The 27,143-nt window shown below is 46.0% G+C and overlaps 1 protein-coding gene across 3 annotated transcripts in view; it reads right to left on the reverse strand.

Annotated features, from left to right (window-relative positions):
• The window catches only part of FCHO2 (FCH and mu domain containing endocytic adaptor 2), a 1,031,922-nt gene that overhangs the window by 143,823 nt on the left and 860,956 nt on the right, over positions 1 to 27,143 (reverse strand). For all 3 annotated transcript variants that reach the window (XM_085632343.1, XM_085632342.1, XM_085632344.1), the window contains one exon: positions 11,579 to 11,690. In XM_085632343.1, coding sequence (XP_085488469.1) covers positions 11,579 to 11,690 — 112 coding nt within the window. The remainder of the gene's footprint in view (positions 1 to 11,578; positions 11,691 to 27,143) is intronic.

A 27,143-nucleotide genomic window follows, 5' to 3' on the forward strand; every position in this document is an offset into this window, starting at 1 on the left:
AATTAAATTTGGATTCACTTTGCTGCAGGAGGCGTGTACCACCAAACTCTAAGAAGTTGGATATTGAGTTATAAATTTGGGGTTGTTTGGAGAAGGTCTATGGCGACATGCAACTTGTCGATTGACCAAAGGAGGTGAATGCTGAGGAAAAGATCTCTTCTAGATATGAAGAAAAGGAGCGGAGCTCTGGGACAGCGTCAGAGAGAGCACAAAGAAAGGATTTCACACCTGTGCACCTGGAAAGCCTAGAGAGCTAAATTCGCCCTCTGATCTCGAACAGGCCAATATGATATTGAGGTACTTTCAGAAACCTAAGTCCTTTAAATGTTAACTCACCCACGTAAAGCCCCATTCTTGCAGGGATGCATCTGCAACTATTATCTTGGCTGAAAGACTTTAGTGGGAAAAAATTGCCAATGGTAGTTTGGGACAATGACATTGTTAGGGAGAGACTGAAGATCTGCTGGAGAGAGACGCAACTGCCTTCCCATGGTTTCAACTAGTCTTCCACGCACTGCTTTAAAAGGCTTCATTGTCATGCCTTGCAATACCAAGGGAAGACAAAGTGGCTAAATTAAATTCGGTACAAGTTACTGTTTCTGTTCTTTCAGAGTAGTTTTGCTGTTCTATTCAAGTATTTTCACCTCTGACTGAGTTCTGTGTGAACAATTGTTCTTCATATGATTGTTACCCCGGCATATTCATATATATATTCTGGACACTGAAATCTTAAGAGCGGAAAAGACACAGGCTTATGGGACACTGGAACTAAAAGGGGAAAGGAATGTGTTTTCCGGCATGGTTGTTGGGAAGTTGGAGAGGATAGTGAGCGGAACTCAGGAAAAAGGGAGAGAAGCAGAGGAGCGACAGACAGGAACAAGAGTGGAGAAGCAAAGGGACCACACACAGCTGACACCGTGTAGGGGAATGTTAATTCATGGAAAGTCTCCTTGAGCTATGAGATAACAGATTGACTGTGATCTCAGGCAAGTACTCGATACACTGAGTTGGAGATCAACTTTCTTGTTATATTGGTTGTAAAACATTGTAATATGCATGGATACTATGTTATTTTACTTATGTTCATTCTTTTAGGTATGAAAGTGTTAGGTTATTTTATTTATTTCATTTTGTTTAGGTTTTTAATGTTAAAATGTGATAAAGTGTATATTATCAAATTTCAACTCATTCGTGAGAAGGGAGAAGTGTAGAGTTCTAGTGAACATGCATGCAACATATCACAAACTATCATTTTACTGTTGAGGGGTTCTAGAATGTAGGAGGGATTTTAGTCAGTTGGACCTGTGAGGCGGGCTGGCTGGGCTGTAACAAATAAACTTGGTGATGAGTTATCTACAGGTGAGTATGTGTTAGGAAGTTGACTTTGAGCCCCAGATAACTTGACAAAAGGCTTTTCAAACAATGTTATCAACCAATCATGCAAGTATGCATGAATGAACAGTTTATTTTTCAACAAATAAGCAGCTGCCACTGCCAGGCTTATGCAAAAAGTGGTGGGAGCTGATTTCAGACCAAAGAGAAGCACTTTGTACCAACTGTAGTCACTTCACATAGTAAACCTCATAAGTTCTATATGCTTTCCTTCTATTTGCATGCAGAAATATGTTGCCCTGCTGAAAGCCCCTGACATCATAGAATACCTAAATTGGAAAGCAGAGATGGATTTGCTGCTGGCGCCAGGAAACTGGGGAAAAATAGGTAAGGAGGCTGAGAGACAACCACTCGACTAGTTTGTTAACTGGTACATATCTCAGTCAAGGAATGGAAAAATGTTGTGGTGATAGGTTGAACTGTATCGGCTGGAAAACAGAAGGTGACAAGTGAACACATCTGACAAGCCGGGTAGGAAATTGAAATGTACCCTCAAATACGTTTACAAGCTTACCAGTTTTGATGATGGGTGTTTCAGAAAAGAGTTTTCAGTAAACTAGAATCCACAGCGAGATCCAGGACACTGCTTCGAACACAGCCAACAGAACACCACAAAAATAAGGATGCAAAACACAACAACAAAACGAAGCAAGGCAAAAGGGGGGGACTATCTTATGAACAAAAGTATTGAAAACAACAAACATAAAGGACAAACTGGCACATTTTCGGAGAATTACTGCAACCAAAGACACATTGCCAGGAAAAGGCGATGAATAATATTAAATAGGGCTTTAACACCATTAACCCATATATGACCTTAACCCCAAGAAGTGAGCGAGTGAAAGACAAGGCTAGTTATCTATCTATTGTAATTGTTTCCACGAGTTTCTATTGATCAGTCTTGCATGGCTTCCAGCCCTCGTGTATTCCAGGCACCTGCATTCGTCCTGAATATTCTGAAGGAAACCACTGAAAACTTCATGAGTGAAATTGAATTTATGGAATCGAACACCACATTTTTATTGAGACTATAATTAGACCTTTTATTAGTCCATAATTATTTCAGATTATATAAAGAATTCAGAGAAATACAAAGTTTGTTAAAACAGTCAATTGAAAGTGACCAACCATTCAGATAACACAGATAGAAATTTACCTACAACGTGACACAGTCTCATACTATTATCTTTTAAAATCACGTTAATTAAGTCATGAAACCGGCGCACATGTAACATTCTAAAAACAGGGAGTAACAGACCTCTTTTTCTGTAACAAAACTTGTGCAAAGTACAGTTACATGAGATAGAGACAACAGAGAAAATCTGCAAAAAGAACAAATGCAAGGGTGAGCCCCATCCTGGTTGACCAACTTCCAACTTATAAAGGCAGGCACCAGCCCATACCGCACCTTCAATAACCACCATCTAGTGTTGGGACTTTTTATATCACACAAATGCAGTTGTATGTCCCCATCCATAACATGTATCCATTAAATGAATCAGGGTGTTTCTTCTCCCCGCATCTTCTAAATCAAAGTTTCTAGATTTTATTTTTTATCACACAGTTTACTGCTGATTACCATTGCAGCACTGACATACTCTGAAAGTCTGAAACGAGTAGTATATCCAAGCAATCCTTGATTTTGTGAAGGCTAACAACCCCTTCGCCTGCGAACAGGATTTTATTGATTGACTCAGAGCGCCGTCAATCAACTCCTTGAGGCTTCTTGATGATCAATGAGAGTTTTAAAATTCAAATTATATCTTAAAAGGAGGCCTAAATATCTAGACCAATTTATCACCTCTCGCTCGGCCACCACTTATGCATTATTTTCGGAGCATTTCTTCTAGAAAATACTATTACTTTAGTTTTGGAAACATTAATTCTCAGATCATTTATCTTACACTATTCTGGGAATGCTTCAAGTTGCCTCTGAGGGCCTACCAGAGTGATAGCCAATAAAACTGTATCATCAGTGTAACACAATGATGAAATAACCTCCATTCCTAACTTGGGTGAAAAAGAACAAACCAGGTTTGGTGCCAACTGTGCATCAGCAATTTATACTGAGAAAAAGAGAGGGGGCAACATACACCTCTGTCTTTGGCTGTTAGGAGTATCTATTTTCCTAGACAATGCTCCATTTCTACCTAAGTCTATGAGCTCTCATTTAGTTGGATTATAAATTGTAACTGACCAGGTGTAATATTCCAGTTAAACATTTTTCCTAGAGGAGGGCACAATTTATTATGTCAAATGTCATTGACAAATCTATATATGACACATATGTCGGAGTTATTTACCTTCGGTAACAATGTATCTGGTAGATACGTTGTCTAGCCGCAGATTCCTTAACTTAGAATATCCCCAGGCATCAGACTGGATCTGGAAACACTTTTGCAGCAGCACCTCTGCGCACTGGGGAACGGCGCCACATGACCCCGCCCTGACGTCATCCTCGTATGTGACGTCAGTAAGGTCATATAAGCCCCTCCCGGCACGCTGACGTCAGTTTTCTTCGGAGAAACCTTTCCGCGACACAACGCAGAGCCACCAATAAAAAAACTGTGAAAGTATGTGAACAGTGTGCGATGGATGAAAATCCATGAATAAAGAAGGAGGATGGTGCAAGGCACCATCGTAAAAGAGAGAATTAGACACTACCTACATATAGGTAAAAAAGCAGCGAGAAAGAACCTCGCAAGCTAAGCGAAGACCCTTCCCAAGTGCAACAAGGGAACAATATCTCAACAGACAGAAATAAACTGTTATTACCATGCAGAACAACAGACACAAATAGACTGTCAGTACCATGTAGAAATGTGCAGTCCAGCAAGAATGGAGCACAGAGAGAACAGTCCACCGCAGGTATGAAAATTGTGGCACTGCCCCTATAGTAATGGAGGTCTGAAACAGAGGTCAACAGATCCCCAAAGAAGACTGTAGAGGAGACCAGAACCCTGAGCCAATACAGAAGGCGGGAGGGAGGGAATGCAGCAGGAGAAGATAAGAAAATGAAGATGTATCTCCTAGTGAAGGTCAATCGAAAAGGCATCAGTTTACAGATAAGAAACCCTTGAGAGGGAGGCAACTGTATTATGGTAACAGAAACCCCTGAGAGGGAGCAGCCATATTATGGCAAATCTCAAAGGGACACAACAATGTGAGCACCCATGAGAGAAAAAACCAATGCCAACTGTAACAGGGGGGCCAGTGGAGAACCCCACTAGGCAAGGTCCTCGCAGAACGGGGAGGCTGGGTGGGCGTTAAGAAATCTGCGGCTAGACAATGTCTCTACCAGATACATATGTAACTCGTACATCTGATAGAGACATCTAGCCGCAGATTCCTTAACTTAGAATAGATACCACAGCCATACCCCAAAAGAGGGGGGCGAGTCTGCGAGAGAACAACAGAAAGTGGCAATCACCGAATCCGGCAACAGAGCGACGAATACGGGGGGAGGAGGGGGGGGAGATGTGGCAGAACAGCCAGACCGCAACCCAGCAGCTCGAAAGAGCAGAAATGACAGAACAGAAGAAATCCAAAAACCGCCAGGATGGCGCCACACCATACCCATATAAAAATGACAGGTAGAATGGCAGGAGCCCTGTATCAGAGCAAGGAGAGAGAGAGAGAGAGAGAGAAAGAAAGAAAGAACCACTCTCCGCTTAATGGCACCCGATGAGTACATCTAACCAAAGAAGGAAGTCGAAGGAGCCAGTGTCACAAGCCCAGGGCAAGAGCTAGAACCTGAGCCATGCGTTGGGAATAGCCAGCGGGGCAGGAAACATGTCAAGTGCACACACAATCCCGAAAAAGGGTTAGTAGAGGCAATTAGTATCAAGCAAGGAGGAACCTAGTGGCAACTTGCTACAATGAAGAAAAGCTCCCCCACACATGGAGATATTGGTCCGGGTCGTGCAGCCTCGAAAGAGGTGGCGACATAGGAAGAGGAATACCAAGGCATATGAAGATATTGGTCCGGGTTGTGCAGCCCCGAAAGAGGCGGCGACAAAGAAGCAACCGGCATGTATACAGAATGTATAAACATTTAATGATATAGAGACAGAGCTAGCCAGGAGCCAGAACATGCCCAGACCGGATCATACCTAGTACAGTAAGGGCAGGCAGGCAGGAGCCGTTGCAGAAGAGGAGACCATGAAACCTCCCAAAGAGGTGGATGACCATGGCGTAAGCAGATGGCCCCAGGAAAAAACAGAGAACACCGGACAATCTGACCACCAGACGGCGCATGGAGACACAGGCTCTCCAGGTCTGGGTGAAATAAGCAAAGCTATATAATAGCATACAAGTACCCCACATGCAGTATGCATACCCCAAACAACGGGGAACACCTCTTAGGATAAGAAGCCAAGCTAAAAGAGCGCAGTAACTAGCTGAACTCATGAACCTGAGTTACGAGCTGTATGGCATTACCGGGCTGAGCCGCTGGCTCAATACCACAGTCAGAGGACCAGACACAGCAACCCGTGGAATGCGGGCATAGCAGGCCAACAGGCAGCTGATAGCAAAACGCACCCAAGGGATGCCAATAAAAGGGTAATCACCCTTGACCACAGAAAAGAGGACGTATATGATAAACACATGATAAACACAGAGCGCATCTAAGGGATGCGAAATGAAAAAGTACCACCACGGAAGATAGACCTAAGAAGACCTAAGTGGGAGGGCGGCAGCCTGCAAGGAGCCGGTGAACCGGCGACTCAGCGTGAGCATCAAACAGTAAAACCCCATCAAAGGGTAAGTCAACCAGTCGCTCCCGGATATTTTCAGGGAAGTTACTATCTCGCAACTAAGCGTGAGGCCTTAAGGCAATAGAGCCCGCCATAGCTCGGCCCAAAGAGTCCGCAGTATCTAAGGCTGAGCGGATTGTGAATTCGGTAAGGTCGCTGCCATCCCGGAGGAGGCGAAGAAGATCAACCTGAGCACCTTCAGAGGTGGCAGAAAGCAAAGACTCTGCAGAGGCCCACAGGGCAGAGGTAGCCCGAGCCAAAACACTCATTGCATTTAAGGACCTTAGGGCCGCACTAGTGGAAGCAAAGATGTTCCTACCCCATGACTCAAGTCATCTAGACTCCCGAGAGGGAGGAAGCATTAGAGGGGGCAGTGAAGGAAAAGCAGTCTGCAACACAAACCCCTGCACATCAAGATGCACAAAAAGACAAACAGGGTCATGCGACGGTGGCCACTGGGTTATCTGAAGCAGGCCGGACCAGGTACCCAAAAGGGTATCATAAAGGAAAGCCTCAAAGGGCAGAAGCGGCTCCACATTCCCAGACCCCTGGTGAAGGACCTCAAGCATGGGGTCCACAGACAAGGGGACAGAAGGGGGTTGCATGCTTAGAATGCGGGTGGCTAATGAGACCACTCTCAAAAAAGCCGCACCAGCCTTGGTAGCCCTACGCAGAGGGGACAACAACTCATCAGTGGGGGAGGGTTGTAAGCTGACCCTCTCAAGACACAGAGGGTGCAACCAATGCCCCATTGAAGGTAGCCCCATTGAAGAATGAGGATCCTGACGTGGCGCCTGGGGAGGCGAAGAGCCTACCGGATCTGGGAGCTCCTGAGGAGGCTCCACAAATTCCAAGGGGGGCACTGGCAACAGTACCTCTGGTGACGCTGGGCAAGAGGGCGGCGCCAAACTCTCTCCTGAGGCCTCTGGAGAAATGTCCATAATCCAGCGTCGGCACAGCGCCGAAACGACGCGTTGGCGCCGACCTTGCCTCGTCAGTCGCCGACTCGGTTGCATCCGGTGCCGTCCGGCGCTGAAACTATGACAAGCTCCCCTTCCGAAGAACGAGAAGGCGCCGGAGTCAGCGAGGCAAGCTTTCGGCGCCGCCCCGACGCAGAGTCCACCTCATCCATAACAGGCTCCGACTCCGGAGAAAGAAGCAGAGGCGGAGGAGAGCCTCCGGCGCCGACTCCGGCTGCGGATAGGCGACCGCCTGCCCGGGGTGTGCTCAAGGCAGGGCTATGAGCACCGGCAACCACCTGCGGCACCACAGGGAGCCCAGCGGGTCGCAGAGGGGGGCCCAGGAGCCTAAGGAGCTGAGGCATATGCCTCCCTTTGGGCCCGAGTCGCCCCCACACCTGGAAAGGGCGGATAGAGGAGGGGGCGACTGTTGGGAGCGCATGTCCGGAATGTTCCAGGAACCAGTGCCCCTGACAACAGAAGAAAGGGAGGTCGAAGATCTCGGTGACAAACGCCTCGACTTATCAAGTGGCGAACGACGGCCCCAGAGGCCGAACGACGGCAGAACCGGACAGTAGAGGGACCTGCCGTTGAAGAAGAAGCCGGGGCATGAGACGACTCCGACCGGGACAGCCGTGCCGAGAGACGCTTCATACAGCGCTCCCGCTGAGACTTCGGCTTCAGGTGTTGGCAGGCTTCGGACTCCGTGGAGTCATGGTGCTCGCCCAGACACCACATACAAATAAGATGCAGGTCCGTCGCGGAGATCTGTCTCGAACAGGAATTACAAGTTTTAAAGCCCGAAGGCATCGCACACTGTTCTTGACGCGAAGCGTCGACAAGGACGCCTAAAAACAGGCCATAGGAACCGCTCACTCCAGATCCGCGTTGCACGTGGAAAAGAAGGAAACTGACATCAGCGCACCGGGAGGGACTTATATGACCTCCCTGACATCACGTACGTGGACGATGTCAGGGCGGGGTCGTGTGGCGCCGTCCCCCAGCACGCAGAGGTGCTGATGCAAAAGTTTTTCTGGATCCAGTCTGATGCCTGGGGACATTCTAAGTTGAGGAATCTGCGGCTAGATGTCTATCAGATAGAGGCTTTTTCCTTTTAAAAACCTATTCCTCTGTCCATAATTTGAGTATTAGGCAGCCATCAACTGCTGAGTGCACCTTTGCGGAAACTCATTGGACCATTGGGAAGACTCTTTCATTTACTACCAACTCTTCCAGTAAACCTAATAGATGCTTAGCATAAACTTTACCAGAGCTGTCCAAAATGGCTATCATGCAATAACTTATGGGTGACTCGTGCGCCCCTTTTTTTTATATACAAAGAGACCCTAATACTTTCTTTCCAGGAATCTGGTAAATCTTGACCACTTATTATAGCTCCAAACACAGGGTCAAAACGTAGGCCCACAAACTAGGGTTAAGCTTTAATATATCAGTGGATAGACCATCTATACATTTGGCTGGGAAATTCTTTGTTTTTGTCAATTACTCAAAAGGAAAGCTTTGCCACCATCCCAAATAGGACTCTAGATTTTTTAATTCTCCATAACAACTCTTATCCTCTTTTAACTTAAATAGATCTGATATGTACCTGACCCGCTCTTCTTCAGCCAATAGCGTTGCTTCTATTTCTTTCGACTGCTCAAGAATACTGACTATATTCCAAAAACCCATTAATCTTACTGTTCGAAGAGATACTATAACCTTCATCCAAGCGGTCTCTTTCGCCTTCAAATATTTTTCCAATTTCTTTTCTAAAAATCTTCCTATGTTGTCTGATTAAAAACTCCTTATTAGCACCACCCACTTTGTAAGGCTCCCTTATGTTCTTATTGAGCTCGATCTTTGCCCTCTCCCTGGGACATCTATGTGTGCCCTTATGAACCCTGCCACAGTTTAAGCCCTCCAAAGCTGCCTCCCGTATCGGACACATCAGTTTATTGTAATCTTTCAGAATATGTTGGGGTGTTTGATTAGCATGGAATTTCAGCAGCTTATCGATATTATTTACGGTTTGGGATGTCAATTTAGCAGACCATACTATCCTACACTCATTCCTGCTATGAATCAGTAAGCTATTCTACCAGTGATATCTTAAATTTCCAAAACTGTGCAAAGAGGGCAAGAGTGGTTTATGATCACTACCTAATGATTTCCCAATTTCAAGATCTTATACCATGCCGAACGTTTTGGAAGAAATTATAGCATAGTCAATCGGAGTTGCCACCTCCACATTATAAAAAGTATATTGCACTGGCTGATTCCCTGTGCATCTTCCATTTATAATTGTCATATTCAAGTTACCTAATATTATGTCCAATTTCCTACCTTTCCCATACCCCTGTTGCCCAGAACCTGACTCGGAATCCCCAAGGCATTTTCCTTTTCCAACTGTAGCTCATCCTTCAAGGACTATGAGAGTAGCAATGGGCAGTAACATGGCACAAACATATTGAATATATTTGGGGAGAAAAAGTTCAAAAATAAAAACATGTCATTATTCCATCAAATTTACAAGTTGATTCTCCAGTTGTTAACTTTTTGGACACAATGATCTATCATATCGTTTTAAAACAAAATTGAATGTGGGAAAAAAAACTCGATCGCAACAATCTATAAATGAATGCAAGCATTCATCGAAGACATAATTGAACATTTATTGTACACCTACAGGGACTACTCAGATGAAAATGCATACTATAAAAATGTGAGTAGATGTTAAAAAAAAGTCATAGATTGAGGATACTCAAGCGATAGATCAGCTAAAGCATATTTGAAAAAAGTAAAAAACGGACCACACTAAAGCAAGATTTAAAGTGATTCTAGCATAAAGCCAATAAATTTAAATATTACTAATTTTGTTTTTAACACTGTAATTTAATTAGAGCTAACAAAAAAAAAAACTTAAAGAATCTGGAAAAGAAAATCCAATGCTGGTTCACACAAGGAAGAAGTTGTAAAAATGTACTGCTACAATCTAAAACTCTGATAGAACTACAGACACCATAAGGAAATGACCACACCATTGCGCATTCTCATGTTTTTGATTGTGCTACATGAAACAATACATTGGTTAAAAAATAAAGCATTCAATCACAAGCACTACAACTTCCATAAACAAGATGCAAAGTAAAAGATGCGATTTATCTGGTAAAATGCTAATGTGGGAAATAGTACTGTGGGCAAATATCATATAAGTTAAAAATCTAAATAAATAAGCACACATTTAACACATGTAATAAAGATAAAGAGTCAAGTGATGCAAAATGTTTTTTGATAGCTTGCAACTCTGGCACAACTATGGGAACATGTATTTTAATTAGTAAAAAAAAACAAATAGGGCGGACATTTCAAATGATAGTTCATTCAAACAGAATATTGGTGGTTTAACTAATTACAAACAAATTGATGGGTTGATTGAAACACTACCACTTTGAATGTTTTTTGTGATGTAACAATATTTTTCAAAATGGTGGTAAAACCTCGACTGTGAGAAATCACAGCATAGAATTAATTGGTAAAAGATTACCATGTTTGAACTATTTTTAAACATGCAAGTGGATACATTACTAATGGTTACTTTAACTTAGGTCATAATTGTGATTACAATATTCAAATATTGCATCTACTTAAATAGTAATAGTTCTTAGCAATGCTTCTTTGTGTTTAGTAATTGCAATAAAGTAAGTTGTGTAGTGAAAGTTGGTTGGGTAATTGATAATATATATTGGTTACATAAACACCAGAAATAATTCGAAAACAGGAAAAATCTATGTATTTTTCCTGCTTTGAGCATATTTTGGCATGAGTGGAAATACAGAAACAGAAAAAAGATTGCTGTCAGCATTAAGTAAAGGAAGATCTCAATTGAAACACCTGTTTTGACAGCCAGAGTAAATATCTTAAATGTCACTGTTCATTAGAAAGCAAAACACATTTGTATACTGTTAAAGCATCCCTGAATATTGTGTGCAGTCATACATGGCCACCGGCTACTTTTTGAACTGAGCGTGTCTCCCCAAAGAGGTTAGCCTTAAAATTCATGAGTCTTTAGAATGTATTTGTAAAAAAAAATGGGGTGATCCTAATTAATGTAAGTGTTGTTTATTTCATCTTTCATAGAAAATTATAATTCTCCTCCTGATTAAGGGATAAAAACACCCAAAATGCATCGAGGAAATACTTTGTAATCATGATGCATTTCCATATGAAAATGTATGTTCTACACATATAAATTTGGGCCAGGGAGCCAAGGCTTAAATGAATAGGTTTCTTGTATGTTATCATGTAGCTCAGGGGAAGTTTAAGTATAACAGTCTGTATTTTTCCCATCATGTGGCTCACATATACGGCAGAATTTCTCACATAAATGGCTTGCACACATAACTCCTGTTAAAACAACTAAACAGACTATATAAAACTAGCAAGCATATAAATAATAGTGCCACTAACTTTAAGGGGTCTGCTCCTTTAAAGTAGGCATTTACAGATTCCGACATCGCTACAGCAACAGGAAGAGTATCTTGGTTTCCTAAGGTCACAGGACTGGGACCACGTGAAATACCTAAAAGTTCAAAGACAACACAAATTTGGTTTTAATTTATTTTCCAAATGCACAACTTCAAAAAGAAAGTTTAACTAATGCCTTTGTATCCAAAGACTTCAACTAATCTAGAAACTTTAAATATATATTTACTAAAAGCTTCTAAGTTTTTAACACAGTATCACTATATGAATGGAGCCAAATGTCTTATAAGTGAAAAAGTATTTAATTGTAATAAACCATGTTGCTAAAGTTCATTCAAGTCCTTGTGATATTAGATTTTCAATTTTCTACATCAGTATAGTATGATTTTATAGCTAGACCAAAAATACATTTGAATTTTGACCCGTTTCTTTTTAAAAAGAAATGTTTGGAGCAAATGGTTACATTTTTGTTACAATAATAAATTGCTTACCTTCACCTGGTGAATAATACAATCGTGCAAATACCTTACTAGGGTTACTTTTTAAAACCAAATTATTCATTGAGGTTTTACAATTACAAACATAACATTTATATGGCAAATGAGACAGCAGATATTTGGCAGATAATAATTGTAATTACTAATTATAATATGAACCACTTGTGCAAGACATGCCTGCAAATCACAGACATTCAACCCGGAGTCCAGGGGAAGGCACAGTAGAGAGGGCATATACAACAGAGCATGACCAGAATAGACATGCATTAATAATGAATATAGTGTAAACAGAATGTCATCAGCCAAACCACGTTCCCCATGCGTTTCTATCATGGTAATCTACAGGGCCCGCAGTATCTCAAGTCCGTATTGCATTGTTCATCAGATAGAATTGTAGTGGGCCCCAGAAATACTTTCATCAATTTTTCCAGGGAAGCACAGAATAGTAGCTATCAAGTAGCTCACTGCAATATACCATCTCATCTATTCACACTGTTATGGTGGGAAATGTATTATTCCCCCATACACAGGCGACTTTCCTCTTCACCAGTAGTAGATCATCATCTCTGATAATCTACTGTATATACCACCCCAATATTTAAAAATCCGGGTACACCTCCAAGCTAGATGAAGAAAATCAGCATTTGGTGCTCTTCATCAAGCACACAGTGAACCAGTAGGCAGTTTATACCTTACCTTTTTTAAAGGTGTACTATAAACTTGATGCAGGAATTTAAAGAGTAATTATCTTAACTGACAGTTAGGAGCCCATTTGGGTACAACAACAGCCATTCTTCATCTTAGATAGCACAGCCCAGATCAGCTTCCCTTCACATCTTCGCCCTGGGCATTACTACTAGGGCTTCCATCTTCATTGTAGTGTTTCATTTACTTACAATGTGCTTGTCTGAGCTAAGCATGACTGCCAGTGTTAGGAGCTTGCATGACTTGGGCTCGACTGTAAACAATGGGTATCTTACTTGGATTACTTGAGCAACTTCCCAGAATCCTGACTGGTTTAAATCACTGGCACAATGTGTCTCCGAGTGGCACATAGAACCACTAAACTGCACTTGAAGTAACGTCAGTTGAATACATAAGGCACAACAGGAGTTGGTGACATCAGTCCTTTCAGATTAAATCCATGTCACACAGAGTCAACATAGAGATCAAAGCCAAGCAATAACATAAAAAGAGATCTTGTATCCTTAACAGAGGAGGTAAAGGGTGGTACGGAATCTATGCATCCATCACAAAGAACATTAGTGAGATGAAGCAAGGTCTCGCCAAGATGGCCGCTCTATGGCAAAGCTATAAGGGACGCAACTGAACTCAGGTCTCTTCCGACTCCAGAATCGCAGCAGCACATAAGCGGCAGATTCTTCATCGTTGGATACGAGCTGTGAGTGGTGGAGAGAGCTGCTCAGAAAGTTGCTTGGTTCAAACCCACCCCAGTACTATCACTTCCACATCACCCGTGAGCAACGAGTCATTGGTACCTGTGCAAGCTCAGCAGGCAGTCTCCAGACTGTACGGACCCATGGTAATCCACAGAAACTATGTAATTGAAGCAAACCCATGAAAAGAATAAACAGCAACCTGCATTGCACAGACATGATGTATGCCGAACTTTCGACAGGCACTTTGATGATGGCAGTCTGTAGTTGTAACTAAGTCGAATGCCTTACTTCTCACCTACTTGGTGCTTCTGCCCTACTGACCAATACTTCTACTGTATGTTGAGATAAAAGTCAAAAGATAAAGTCTCAGACAAACTAACCGTCAGGAATAACGTAGTGACATGTGGGAGCACTATTGAAGGTATGTGTGGCAGGAGAGACAAGGGATCGGGCAAGAGGCACCCTGGGGACCCTGGAGGGACGTGCTGTAGCAGTCTTTACCTTCCAGACTCGGAAGCAGTTCGGGATTGAAGAAGATGGGCTGTTAGGAAGGGGAGTAAGAAACGAGGAGGCTGGAGAAGGAGGACGCCGAGACGTGGGAGCAGTGGAGAAGGCAAGCGGAGAGGGAAGAGCGGTGGTCGAAATCCGAAGCTGGGAGATGGACGCGGAAGTCGGGACGGAAGACGGAGAAGGCAGCACGAGGACTGCAAAAACAGACCAGAGGGAAGGCTTAGGCGAGACAGACAGGGCTGCCGTGACTCCTGTCAAGAGTCACAGCTCAAGGCAAGTGTTGTCTCTAGGGGAGGCTTTGAAGCGGGTGGGCTTTTGCACGTGGGTAGTGGGCAGGGTCCTGGAGAAGGCACAGTGGGAAGGAGAGGTCGATAAAGCCAAGGAGGGGACAACCACGTACAGCCTTTTTCCTCTTTTAGCTACCCCCACAGACCCAACCTGCCACACCTGGGAGTGACTGAAAAGGGCAGCACAAAAACCCCACCGACCTAGTTGAGGGGTACTGACACGGTGGTGATTGGTGAAGGACTTCACATATACTGGTATGTGGCCTGTTGTTAGCCACGGGCCTGTCGCTTTCTCCCGCGGGCAAGAGCGAGGAAAGACAAAGACCAGAGAAGGGGAGAAGAAAAGTGAAGATACCTTGACATCCATACGAGTGAAGAGGAACTCAAGTGAAGCACAAGAAGAATAGTAAAACATACAATGGAAGGCTGAAAAGAATATTTAAAAAACGTTCTTCTCAGACCCAGTGGCCACGCTTCCTTCTTGTCCTATCACAATGGTGTCAGAAGTGAGATTCCCTCTTCCTGATAGGACAAGGAGAGGACCCAACCCCTGACTATGACCGACATGGTCAAACAACTGGCTGAAGGCCAGAGACATTTGCAGCTGGTCGTGGAAGGCCAAGCAACCGCAGCACAAAAAGACCGCGATTCCCTCCAGGAAGCTCTTCAGGCCCAGGCCGGGGTCATATCGAATAACCAAGTGGTCCAGGACACCGCTATATGGAGGTTGACGGATACCATCGCCAACACCAGGGTACACCCAAATGTCCCAAGTTCCGTGCTCCAGAGGTTTCAGCCAGGTGAAGATTCGGACTATTTCATCACTAATTTTGAGCGAGTAGCCACCACAGCGTCCTGGTCGCCTGAAAGATGGGGACAATACATAGCTCCTCTTTTGGCCGGTGAACTGCAGGCTGCCTACCAGACCGCAAACCCAGCAGGCATAACATCATATCCAGAGATCAAGAGAACCATCCTGGGACGTCAGGACCTGAGTAACCGCTGGCTACAACCTTCCACGTCTAGTTTAGAGGAAGTGGTTGATAAAGTCTTCCTGGAACAGTATCTAGATGCCCTGCCTAATCCCACAAGAGCCTGGGTGAAGCAACACCCCAACGTTACCGTCCACTCAGCTATAGAATTAGCATGTGCTTATCACAGGGCGACTGACTCCCATCCTTCCCAACCCCGACTCATGGAAACAAGACCCTCCATGCCCAGAATTCCCACTCCCGTAGCCCTTAAACAGAGATTCACACCACCTATAGGGAGTCCGAGACACACTCCAGACATCAGACCGGTCACTAGACACCCCTTTTGGGACACCGTAACGGGAACCTAGTGTTTTCAATGTGGGGAATGGGGACACATAGCTAGAAACTGTCCCCCAGAAGGCAACAACCACGGAACCCATGGAGGTTGGCTATTTACAAGGGCGGCTGTTATGGACAGATCAAGGGGAGGCGAAGTATCATTACTGGATGAGCATCAACAAAGCGCCCATGAAGGTCTTACTTGACTCCGGATGCTGTAATTCGGTGATAAAGGCGGAAAAGTTGGGTCTGCGGCAGTAGCTGAGAGGGGAGACTGCCTGGATCACATGTGTCCACGGGGACTGTAAACAATACCCTCTAGCCAAGATACCGCTGAACTATGACAGGAGGCATGACTCACTGCGGGTGGCGGGTATCCTTGATCTGTTGGAAGACCTGAATCTGGGGACAGATTATGAGGAGTCCCTGCTACTGCTAACAAAGACCATAAAAGAGAAGCAGGAAGCCTTATAGTGGGAGCAGGCGCCTTTTTCCCAGGAGAAAATAACAGGCGGTAGGTATAAGACCCAAATGACCCACCGAGAAAGACGGGCACATAACCAACGGTATGTCCTTGCTTGTGGTTCTGACATTCCTTCCACTTCTTCTTCCTCTTCCACAGACGAGGCACCGGTAATGACCCACAGCTTTAGAGCAGCGCAGAGAGAAGACCTCCATACTGGAACGTCCTTGGGCTCAAACCGTTGACAACGAAGGACAGGTAGGACTCGATTTTTATGTCTCCAAGGGTTTGCTATATAAGAGAGTACGACACCCAGATAGACTGGTTTCACAGTTGTTAGTGCCACTACCTTTCAGGAACCAGGTACTACACCTAGCCTACGGGCAGACGGGGGAGGTCCCTTCGGGAGAGATAAGACCGAAGAATATCGGTTACGAAGATTTTACTGGCCAGGGGTGTTCTCAGACATACAACGGTTCTGTGCTGCATGTGAGAGATGCCAGAGGGTGAATCCTCCCATTCTACCAAGGGCACCGTTGCAGCCCCTCCATAGCATTAACACTCCTTTCCCCGTGTGGGTATGGATTTGGTGGGTCGCCTGGTAGCCTTTACAAGAGGCTATCAATACATCCTGGTTCTTGTTGATTATACCACGAGGTATCCTGAGGCCATTCCTCTGACCAGCATAACCAACTCGGCTGTGGCCCAGGCCATGATAGGTTTCTTTTGTAGGGTGGGTTTCCCCAACAAACTCCTGACAGATCAGGGAACCCCTTTCACGTCCTGACTGAGGTCTCAGGTCTGTAAGATACTGGGGATAAAGCGGATACATACTTCAGTCTACCACCCAAAGACTGATGGGTTGGTGGAGCGGTATAACCGCACCATCAAGTCCCTCTTGAAGAAAGTGGTCGCAGAAACCGGAAAAGATTGGGACAGACAGCTACCATTGGTCCTGTTTGCCCTTTTGGACTTGTATTTGGCAGAAAACAACGTACCCTTCTGGACATGGCTGCTGAGAGTTGGGAGGACCAGGAAGATGAAGGAGTAGACCTCCTTGATTATAGCTCCAAATTTAAACTAAAGGTGAAAACCCTATGGGAAGAATCTTGAGTAAATATGGAAAAGGCACAGCAAAGACAGAAAAAAAAGAGTATGATGTCAACACCTAGTTAAGGGAGCTGGTAGTCGGAGATAAGGGACTAGTGCGTCTTCCTTCTTCAGACAACAAGCTGTTAGCCAAGTGGCAGGATCCCTCTAAGGTCACAGATAAGGTCACGTCTGTCACATAGAGATTAGACAAACCACAGAGAGAGGGTCAGGGACAGATCTACCACATTAATTTCTCAAAGACGTGGGTGGAAGGGGAAAACCTAGCGCTATATGTAACTGATTCTAAACCACTGGACATTACCATCCCGAACAAAAACTCCAACCACAGGGCCGGGGACATACCAACGGGTTTCGATCTATCGGACACACAACTCCTGTCGCTGTATGCCTTGGCCCGCGAGTATAGCGACGTATTCTCTACTCAACCTGAAAAAACACACCTAATACACCACAACATTAGAACAGAGGGAGTAAACCCCATTCGTCCTCGTCTGTATCGAATACCCGAAACACGGAGCCAAGCGTAAGACAGGAGGTAGAGGACATGTTGGAGGGGGCAACATAGAGCAGTCCTGCAGTCCCTGGTCCTTTCCGGTAGTATTAGTCCCCAAACCCAATGGGTCCATCCGCTTCTGCATTGACTTCTGCAAATTGAACGAGGTGTCACAATTCAACACCTCCCCGAAGCCCAGAATCAACGAGATGATTGAAAACCTGAGTACTGCTTCATGCATGAGCACTCTGGACCTCACTAAGGGTTATTGGCAGATTCCTCTTATGCTCTCCGCCAAAGAGAAAAATGCATTTTCAACACCAACCGGACTGTATCAGTTCAGAGTGTTACCATTTGGGTTACACGGAGTCCCTGCCACCTTTCAACGCTTAATAGATCTGGTACTCAGAAAACATGGGTGTTGCTTACCCTCTGACAGGCCGGCCTGACGGCGAATCCTGAAAAATGTCTGTTGGCCACCAATTCTATCCAATTCCTGAGGTATCACATACAAGAAAGGCCACCTTCGGCCTCAGGTGGACAAGGTAAAAGCGATCAAAGAGTTACCCCCTCCCACGACCAAGAAAGAGGTCAGATCCTTCTTAGGACTAATAGGGTACTATCGACGTTTCATACCCCACTTTTCGAAAGTGGCAACACCATTACCAGACCTCCTGACTAAGAAACATTTCACCCGCTTGCAGGAGTGGTTGCCTTTACACCAAGAGAGATTTGACATCTTGAAGAGGGTGCTGTGAGACGAACCGGTGTTGGCCTGTCCTGACTTCTCAAAACGGTTCGTTCTCCAGACAGATGCCTCGGACAGTGGTCTTGTGGCCGTTCTCTCTCAGCCTTGATGTGAGGGGGCGTTACACCCTATAGTATATCTCAGCCGGAAGCTGCTCCCCAGAGAAACCGGGTATCCTACCATTGAGAAAGAGTGTCTAGCTATCAAATGGGCCATGGAGGCTTGTAAAGCACTACCTGGTGGGCCGCTCTTTTGTGTTGTATACGGATCATGCCCCCTTGGTGTGGTTGGCGCGTCAGAAGGAAACAAATGCTTGCATCTAGTGTTGGTTTTTGGCTTTACAACCCTTCTCCTTTCTGGTTCGTCACATCCCTGGCCGTTTGCAGGGGCCATCTGACTTTTTGTACCGTTGGCCTATTGCCTCATGGCCCGAACGTCCATGCCTGGTTGGAAGGTGTTGTGGCAGGAGAGACACAGGATTGGGCGAGAGGTGCCCCGGGGGTACTGGAGGGACACGCTCTAGTGGTCCGTACCTTCCCGACCCGGAAGCAGTTGCCTGTTTGGATATTGAAGAAGATGGGCTGTCAGCAATGTTGCCAGATTGGGCTATTTCCCGCACAATTGGGCGATTTTTTCCCCAGTTGTGCGGGAAAAAACCATGCCTGGTGGGGGGCTACTTTTTGGGCTAGATTTAAAAGGTTGAGCGCAATTTTGTGGCCTGGGCGGGCGCCGACCAGGAGGAGTCCGTTGCGTTCAGTGCACTCACTCTTATTTTGCACATGCGTGCTGCAGGGGTCACCTAGCTTTGTTGTTGTCAACTTGTGTGTGTGCGGGCCAATGTGGGAGTCCCCCAGGGCCGTCAATCCAGTAGCGCGCGAAAACGCTACCAATGACGGCCCTGGGTATCATTTTTTGGCCAGCCCCTGCGGTTCTCTCTCTATAATGCTGGGACTGCGTACGTGCGTCACGGTGCGTGACCTGACGGAGCTCTTACTTTCGGCTCGGCCCAACGGTGGACGCCAGGACGCATCATCATCATCATGAGGAGTCGGGCTGGAGTCGGACGCACGTGGTGTCCCTGCTGCTGCCGCCCACTGTGGTCCACTGGTGGTCACCCAGGCCACAGGCGGCGGCGGGTGGTGCTCGCAGGCAGCGCTCTCTGCGCAGCGCAGGCTAGCCAGCCCAGTGAGCCCACCACCAGTCGACAGCACATCCTGGAGTCACGCAGCACAGCAGCAGGCCGCCTGGCGGCGCCCGCAGTTGCCGAGTCCGGACTTCGACGCCCGACCCGACCTCAGGTGAGTGAGAGAGGCGCAACTAGAGCCAAATTTCAGGGGGGGGGGTTGTAAGAAAAAATTTCGAGGGGGGGTGCTGAGTCTTTAAGCAATAGACAGAGTGGAGACTGGGGCAGGAAATTCTTTCCGTCTCATCATTTTAGAAAAGTGCAGTTTCAATATTATATTCAGTTAAGCCATGGTTGCTGCATTTTTATTTTATGAAACTAACAACCATTAACAAAGCAAATGGTTCTGGCTTGTTGTAGGTGTAACGTTACTTGTTGTGATATATATCTGGATGCAATGACAGAAGAGGCAAAATACCAGTCCGGCGATACACAATGCTAAGCACAGATTTTTAGCTTAGTTGTTTTAAGCAACACCATTAATTACATCAGACACGCCCCTTGGAGAGACCCCCAGTTTTTTCATCCCGCTTAAAGCCCTGGAAACACCGTGTCACAATCACCTCATGGCCTGGCACTGTGCATCATGCATGACTCATGACTTCCACTTTTTCAGATTGCCTATGTGCAGATGCATAGTGAACCCTCCACCACCCCACCCCTTGCTTTAGGAAGACAGCAAGGGCGAAATTCTTGATGGGCCTCTTATGTCTGCAACTCTGCAGACAAAGGCTCAGCTCATAATTAAGAGGAAAAGGTGGGCAAGTGAGTAAGTGAAGGGATGGGTGGATTGCTGGATGGATTAGTGAAAGGGAGAATGGATGAATGGAAGGGTGAATAGATGGATGAGTGAAAGGGTGGCTGATCGGTGAGTGAATGGGTGGATTGATGAGTGGATGGATGAGTGATAGGGTCAATGGATGGATTCATGAGTTGAAGTATGGGTGGATCGAAGAAAGGAAGGATGGCTAAGTGAAAGGGTCAATGAAGAGAGAAAGGGAGGATGAATGGATGACTGAAAAGGGGACTGGGTGGTAGGATGAGTAACTGGGTGGATGGATTAGTAAGTGAAAGGATGGCTGGATGGGTGAGTGGATAAATGGCTGGATGGATGAGTAGATGGTTGGGTGGAAGAGTGGATGGATGAGTGTACGGATGGATAGGGTGAAAGGGTGGATGAATGGATGAGTGAAAGTGTGGATGGAGGGATGGATGAGTGAAATGATGGATGGAAAGATACATTCATTTTCAAATGGATGAATGTTTGGATATAGATGGAATTACTTATACACTATTACGCGACCTCCTTTGATGTGTCTGTAAAACGTACCTTTCGTCCCGAAGTTTTGTCCTGAATTTTGACCTCCCGTCCTGAATTTTTGTCCTGAATTTTGACCCTTTGTCCTGAAATTTTACACTCACCGTCCTGAATATGCACCCATGCCAGTTGGTCACCCTATTTGTAGGAAGTGATGAATATTGATAGATGCCAGGGAGTTGACGTAGGTAAAGAGAGAACCAAAACTGACCACATCGGTTGTTCGTAGGCCAGCCCAGCTTCGAAAACGGTCATGCAGGGGCCACCCAACCTCGCACGCACCTGCTGGCAGCACCACGTGCGTCTGTTTACCACAGTCCTGGCATGGATCTGACACTCCGTGCTTCACCATGTTGCCGATGCCAAGGCGCGCACTGACGCACACTGTTTGCCGCTCGATCTGGAGCTGATTTCAGGGGGGCGGGGGCTGAATCTATAAGCAATAGGCAGAGTGGAACTGCAGGGGCTCTTAGAAGTCGCAGTGAGAACTGGTCTTAAAAATTAATAGCATTAAGGCAGGTGCCCAGTTAACAGCCTCCCACCATCTGTATATTGAATAGAATGTATATTTGTCGTTAAAATTGTTTCTGATGACAATTTGTGCATAATTGGAGACTTGCTAATTTGGGCTGGTTTTTGGGCTGAAACTGGTCTGATTGGGCTTATTTTGGGCTTATATTTGAGCGGCTTTGGGCTTGGGACGGGTCTAAAAATCTGGCAACACTGGCTGTCAGGTAGGGGAGACAGAAGCGAGGAGGCTGGAGAAGGAGGACGCCAAGACGCGGGAGCAGTGGAGAAGGCGAGCGGAGCGAGCAGAGCGGTGGTCGGATTGCGAAGCTGGGAGGAGGACGCGGAAGTCGGGACGGAAGACGGAGAAGGCAGCACGAGGACTGCAAAGATAGACCTGAGTGAAAGCGAGACGGACGGGGCTGCCGTGACTCCTGTCAGGAGTCACGGCTCAAGGCAAGAGTTGTCTCTAGGGGAGGCATTGAATCGGGTGGGCTTTTGCATGTTGGTAGTGAGCAGGGTCCTGGAGGAGGCACAGTGGGAAGGAGAGGCTGATAAAGCCAAGGAGAGGACAACCACGTACAGTCTTTTTCCTCCTTTAGCTACCCCCACAGACCCAACCTGTCACACCTGGGAGTGACTAAAAAGGGCAGCACAAAAACCCCACCGACCTAGTTGAGGGGTACTGACACAGTGGTGATTGAAGGGCTTCACTTATACTGGTATGTGCAGATAACAGCCACGGGCCTGTCTCTTTCTCTCGAGGGCAAGAGCGAAGAAAGAAAGACGGGGAGAAGAAAAGTGAAGATACCTGGAACTCGAGTGGAGCACAAGAAGAATAGTAAAACGTACAATAGAAGGCTGAAAAGAATGAAAAAAAAACTTTCTTCGCAAACCCAGTGGCCACGCTTCCTTCTTGTCCTATCACAGTATGCTATTCTCCAACTTTACTGTAATGGTAGAGGTTGGTTCTATGCTCAGTGGGATGATTCTGCTAGAACACCAGAATGCTCCTCCCCCCAAACTGTGGAATACTGAGTTACCCTCATATCTTCCCCTAAACTAGAAAAGAAATTGCTTTTCTGTGAAGTCAAAACAAGAATGAACAGTGTATCAGACTGGATCAATAAATATGGAACCGGAAATGAAAGAACTCGGGTAAACAAAACCCAGGGCTGAAAGTACTAAGCAACCAACCAATGTCTCCCATGCTCCCGATGGAAGGACCCAAAGATGATCGGGCAAAGAAAATTTGCATCAAATAATAGAAAATATGAATAAGGACAACAACAAGTCCAGATCACAAGTGAAGAACCTATCCTCTCTATATTATAGTATCTAGCTAATTGTCGAGCTTCTCCATAACAACTAGATCTAAGCATTAATCCCGAACCCACCACTTATACTGAGAATTAGGCTGGATTCTCAAGCGCTATGGAAATGCAGAATGAGAGGACTTTCAGTTCTCTCCTACTCAGGTTACCTATTCCCAGACCCCATAGACAACTTATCTTGGTCTTTCTTTTCATTTCTGATCATGCTGCTTTTCCATACCCTGTCCTTCCTCCATCTTCCCACCACCAACTGTCACTACACTTAGAACACCTAGAATACAATCGACTGATAACACACCAGCTTACCATTACAAAAACTACAATAAAAGCACAGTTCATAACTACGCATTTACCAAGTAATCAGAAAACCACTCAACCGGCGTAAACCCACATTATTAAACTTTTGTATGCATATTTGTACTTACACATACTATACCCACACGCCTACTACACAGAAAGGCCTTCTATGTTGTGTCAGTGATTGTTATAATAATCTCTAGATAAACAAGGCACTTGGTAAATTAATGCACACGCACACTGCACTCAGAAACCATTAGTGATCACTTAATTGAATGTCAATGGTATGTGCGTTTTGTTTAATAAAAAAATATATAGAATTATCTAAAATCTAAGAAACCTGGCATCACTCTCCTACAAAAGATAAACATTTGAGGCTGTGACTCAGGAAAGCTGAAATCTTACTAGGTAGGAACAGTTGTCAATAGCAGTAGATCAGCTGGTTTGGCTGATATTGACTCCAACAGTTCAAAAAGATATGGAGTTATGATCCTTCTCAGGTAATCTTCCCATATATGATATTAAGGAAGGGCCAGGTGGCAGAAGTAATGGATAATGACAGGGCCAAACTATGTGACTAAACAGCAGGTAACAGCCTGGTAGATATACTGTGAATCTCGCCTTAGAGCATGACTTTACATTTTTATCTAATGTATACAGATCCTAATTCTTGGCCCAGGCGCAGATTCCCTCAAATGTTTTCTAATGTGAGATACTCGAGAGAGGGCTGTCTGATTACACACAAATCCGTATTGGTCTGAAATTCACCATGTCTTATACATCCTACTATCTGCTTAATGCAAGTTAACAAAGAATACAGTCCCTAAAGATAAGGGGTCTTTCAAGGTTCACATATGTACATAGAGGGAAAACGCAGACTCCGTTGATTCAGTGCAGTAGTTACGGGGAGCTGGCATGAGATCTGATAACGAGGGATTCTGTAATCTTGAAAAATCAATCCCAACTGAAACATATCAGGCTAAAACAACTTATCAAAAAACTGACCAGTATAGTCACTGCAATCAGTGTTGAGGTGTGTTAGTAAATAGTACTCAACACACCTTTCATTTCCCAAGCTTAACAGGGTTTTGTAAAATTAAAGTGCCATGATTTGCGAGAACATAGAAAGAGGGAGACTGCTAGCTTTACAAACAGAGTGCCAAATTTATGTGGCGGCCAAACATGGAAATTTGGGGGCAGGGATGGGTTTATTGATCTAAGCATTGGCGATTATGGTTGACTTCAGGTTCTGTGATAAAACATTGTATGATATGGATCAGAGAGGCATATAAGCCACTGAGGATGTACTGCTGAAGGACCTGTACTGAACCTTCTCTTTCTATCCCCAGGAGAAAGGTGTCCCTTAGAGGGAGAAATTACCACAGGTGAAAGCTCCAACCAATCTAACAACTTGTAAATCCCCTAGGGAGAATGAGTTTCCCCAACAAATATTACGGGACTACCGAGAAACATCTAGTGCCTACGGTATATGTGGTATTCAAAGTGGCTGAATCCACTGGATTTCTGGACCATGACTCCCATCTTTGAACTATGACTCAAGTGGGGTGTATGCCAGGGTGCTCCTCTGGAAGCCATTTGAGACAACAGAGGGGGGAAACCAATGTGGAGGATAGTGCACCAACTGTTGAGCACTTCTCTGGCAACCTCGAGCAGTGCAAATCGGACAGAACAAGCCACCTACCGAGTGGAGACACATCCACAGAGGATGATGAAGTCGAGACGTCTGTTTCACCCAAGAGTTAAAAAAATGGAGGAGGCCGCAGCCCACATGCACCGTGAGGATAGCTGGATCAGATGTAAAAGCAGTCATTGACACCGGCACCTCCGTGAACGTCATGGGGATCCAGCAATATATTCAACTGTGGCTGCAACCTGGGCTGACACCATCCAAGATGAAGACTTTCGCATATGGCGGTACCTCACCCCTGCCGCTATGAGGGAAGATGACCGTGCCAATCCGGTCAGAAGATAATGAGATCATCACAGTCATCCCTGTGATCAACCAGGATGTCGACACTTTGATCAGCAGTCACGCCGCCGAGGATCTAGGCCTGGTGACGTTCGTGAGACGCGTGCGTGTGAACCAAACAGAAGAGTCAATTCGCAGACCTATTTAAAGGGCTAGGATGCATCAAGAGGGTCCCAGTAAAGCTCCACATAGAACAAGCAGTTGCCTCGACGGCTCTACGCCACAGGCGGATTCCCTTCTACCCTCGCCCACTAATGTAGCAAGACCTACAGAAACTAGAAGACGAAGGATTTATCGAGAAGGTGTCCAGATCAACCCCCTGGGTGTCACTCATGGTCATAGCAGAGAAACCACGTCAGTCGTGGAAGATCAGACTATGCATCGACATGCGCCACCCCAATAAAGCAATCCGGCGGGAACGCCATATCATCCCAACCATGGATGACATAGTAGCTAACGTCAACGGGTCCCGGTGGTTTTCAAATTTGGACCTGAACGCAGGATACCACCAGTTGGTCCCGGATAAAGAGAGCCGGTACATCACTACTTTCAGCACCCATTTAGGGTTGCGACTATACAAGCGCCTACATTTTGGAATATTCTCAGCAGCGGGAGTGTTCCAGGACACAGTCCGGGAGATCCTGACAGGCCTGCCCGGGGTACTGAACATAAGTGACGACATCCTCATCCACTTCACCACCGCAGATGAGCACTATCGGCATCTAAGAGCCCCGCTGAAGCGACTCCAGGAGTATGGCTTCACCCTCCATAGGGAAAAGTGTCTTTTCTTTTTGAGGGAGATTTAATTATTTGGCTACCTATTCAACCAGGAGGGGATCCAGGTGGACACGCGGAAGTCCTAAGCCATCAAGGACGCACCACCCCCCTTGACAGTATCGGAAGTGCAAAGCTTCCTTTGGATGGCCACATATCGTGGCCGGCTCATCCCGCGCCTGGCAACCATATCGGAACCCCTCTGGAACCTCACTTGTGCCGACGCCATTTGGAGTTGGGGACAACAAGAGGAAGCAGCATTCCAGATAGTCAAGAGTGCCCTTCTTGACCAGACCACGTTGGTGTACTTCGACCCTACCAAGCGCATGGAGCTTCTTGTCGATGCCAGCCGGTGGCCTCAGGGCAGTGCTCACCCAGGAGCAAGAACATGGAAGATGGGCCGTGTTAGCCTACACCAACAAGTCCCTATCACCCACCGAAAAACATTACGCACAGATTGAGCGGGAAGCTCTGGCCATCCGGTGGGTGTGCCGGCACTTCCACCTGTACTTCTGCGGTCAAACATTCAAGGTCATCACGGACCACCAGCCGCTAGTACCCCTGTTCAAAGGATAAGTGCCTCACCCACCCCCGTGGATCGAACAGTGGGCTATCGGACTCCAGTAGTACAAGATGGAGGTGGTATGCCGGCCAGGTGCAAAGAATCTAGCCGACTTCCTTTCTTGACACCCAGCCCCAAGAGAACACCAACAAGAAGCACAGGAAGTTGAAGCACTGGAGGCCCATCTGAACATGATCTCAACAATTACCTGCCCCAAAGCTCTAACTTTGGCTGACATCATGGCAGCAGCTGAAGTGGACCCGGTCATCATCAGAAAACACAGTGCCGTCCAAGGCGGCAACTGGAATCAGTTTCATGCAGACGGCCAACGACGGGTCAGGACCTAAAAAGGGAATAACTCATGAAAATGTGGAGAATCCGGAATGAACTGAGCGTGACCCAGGACGGAGTCCTGCTACGGGGGTCTCGGAGCTCTACAACACCACGCAACCCAGTTGGCCCATGGAGGACACCAAGGGATCGAAAAGTTGAAGGCCCGGATGCGGGAAAAGGTCTGGTTTCCCAGGCTAGAAAGCCGAGTGGAGAAGATTGTGAAAAGGTGCCCGGCATGCCAGTTGACCAGTGCCTCAGAACGACCCTCACCCGTTCAGACGGAAGAGCATGGGAAGATTCCATGGGAGATAGTGAGTATCGATTTTGGAAGCTTCCCCAATGACTGAGTGACCCTGGTCACGGGGGACAGCTACTCAAAATACCCAGTAGTGGAAGTCGTCAGCTCTACCGCATTCTCCCGGATTTTC

Source organism: Triturus cristatus, chromosome 2_1 (genome assembly GCF_964204655.1).
Source record: "Triturus cristatus chromosome 2_1, aTriCri1.1, whole genome shotgun sequence".
NCBI lineage: Eukaryota > Metazoa > Chordata > Amphibia > Caudata > Salamandridae > Triturus > Triturus cristatus.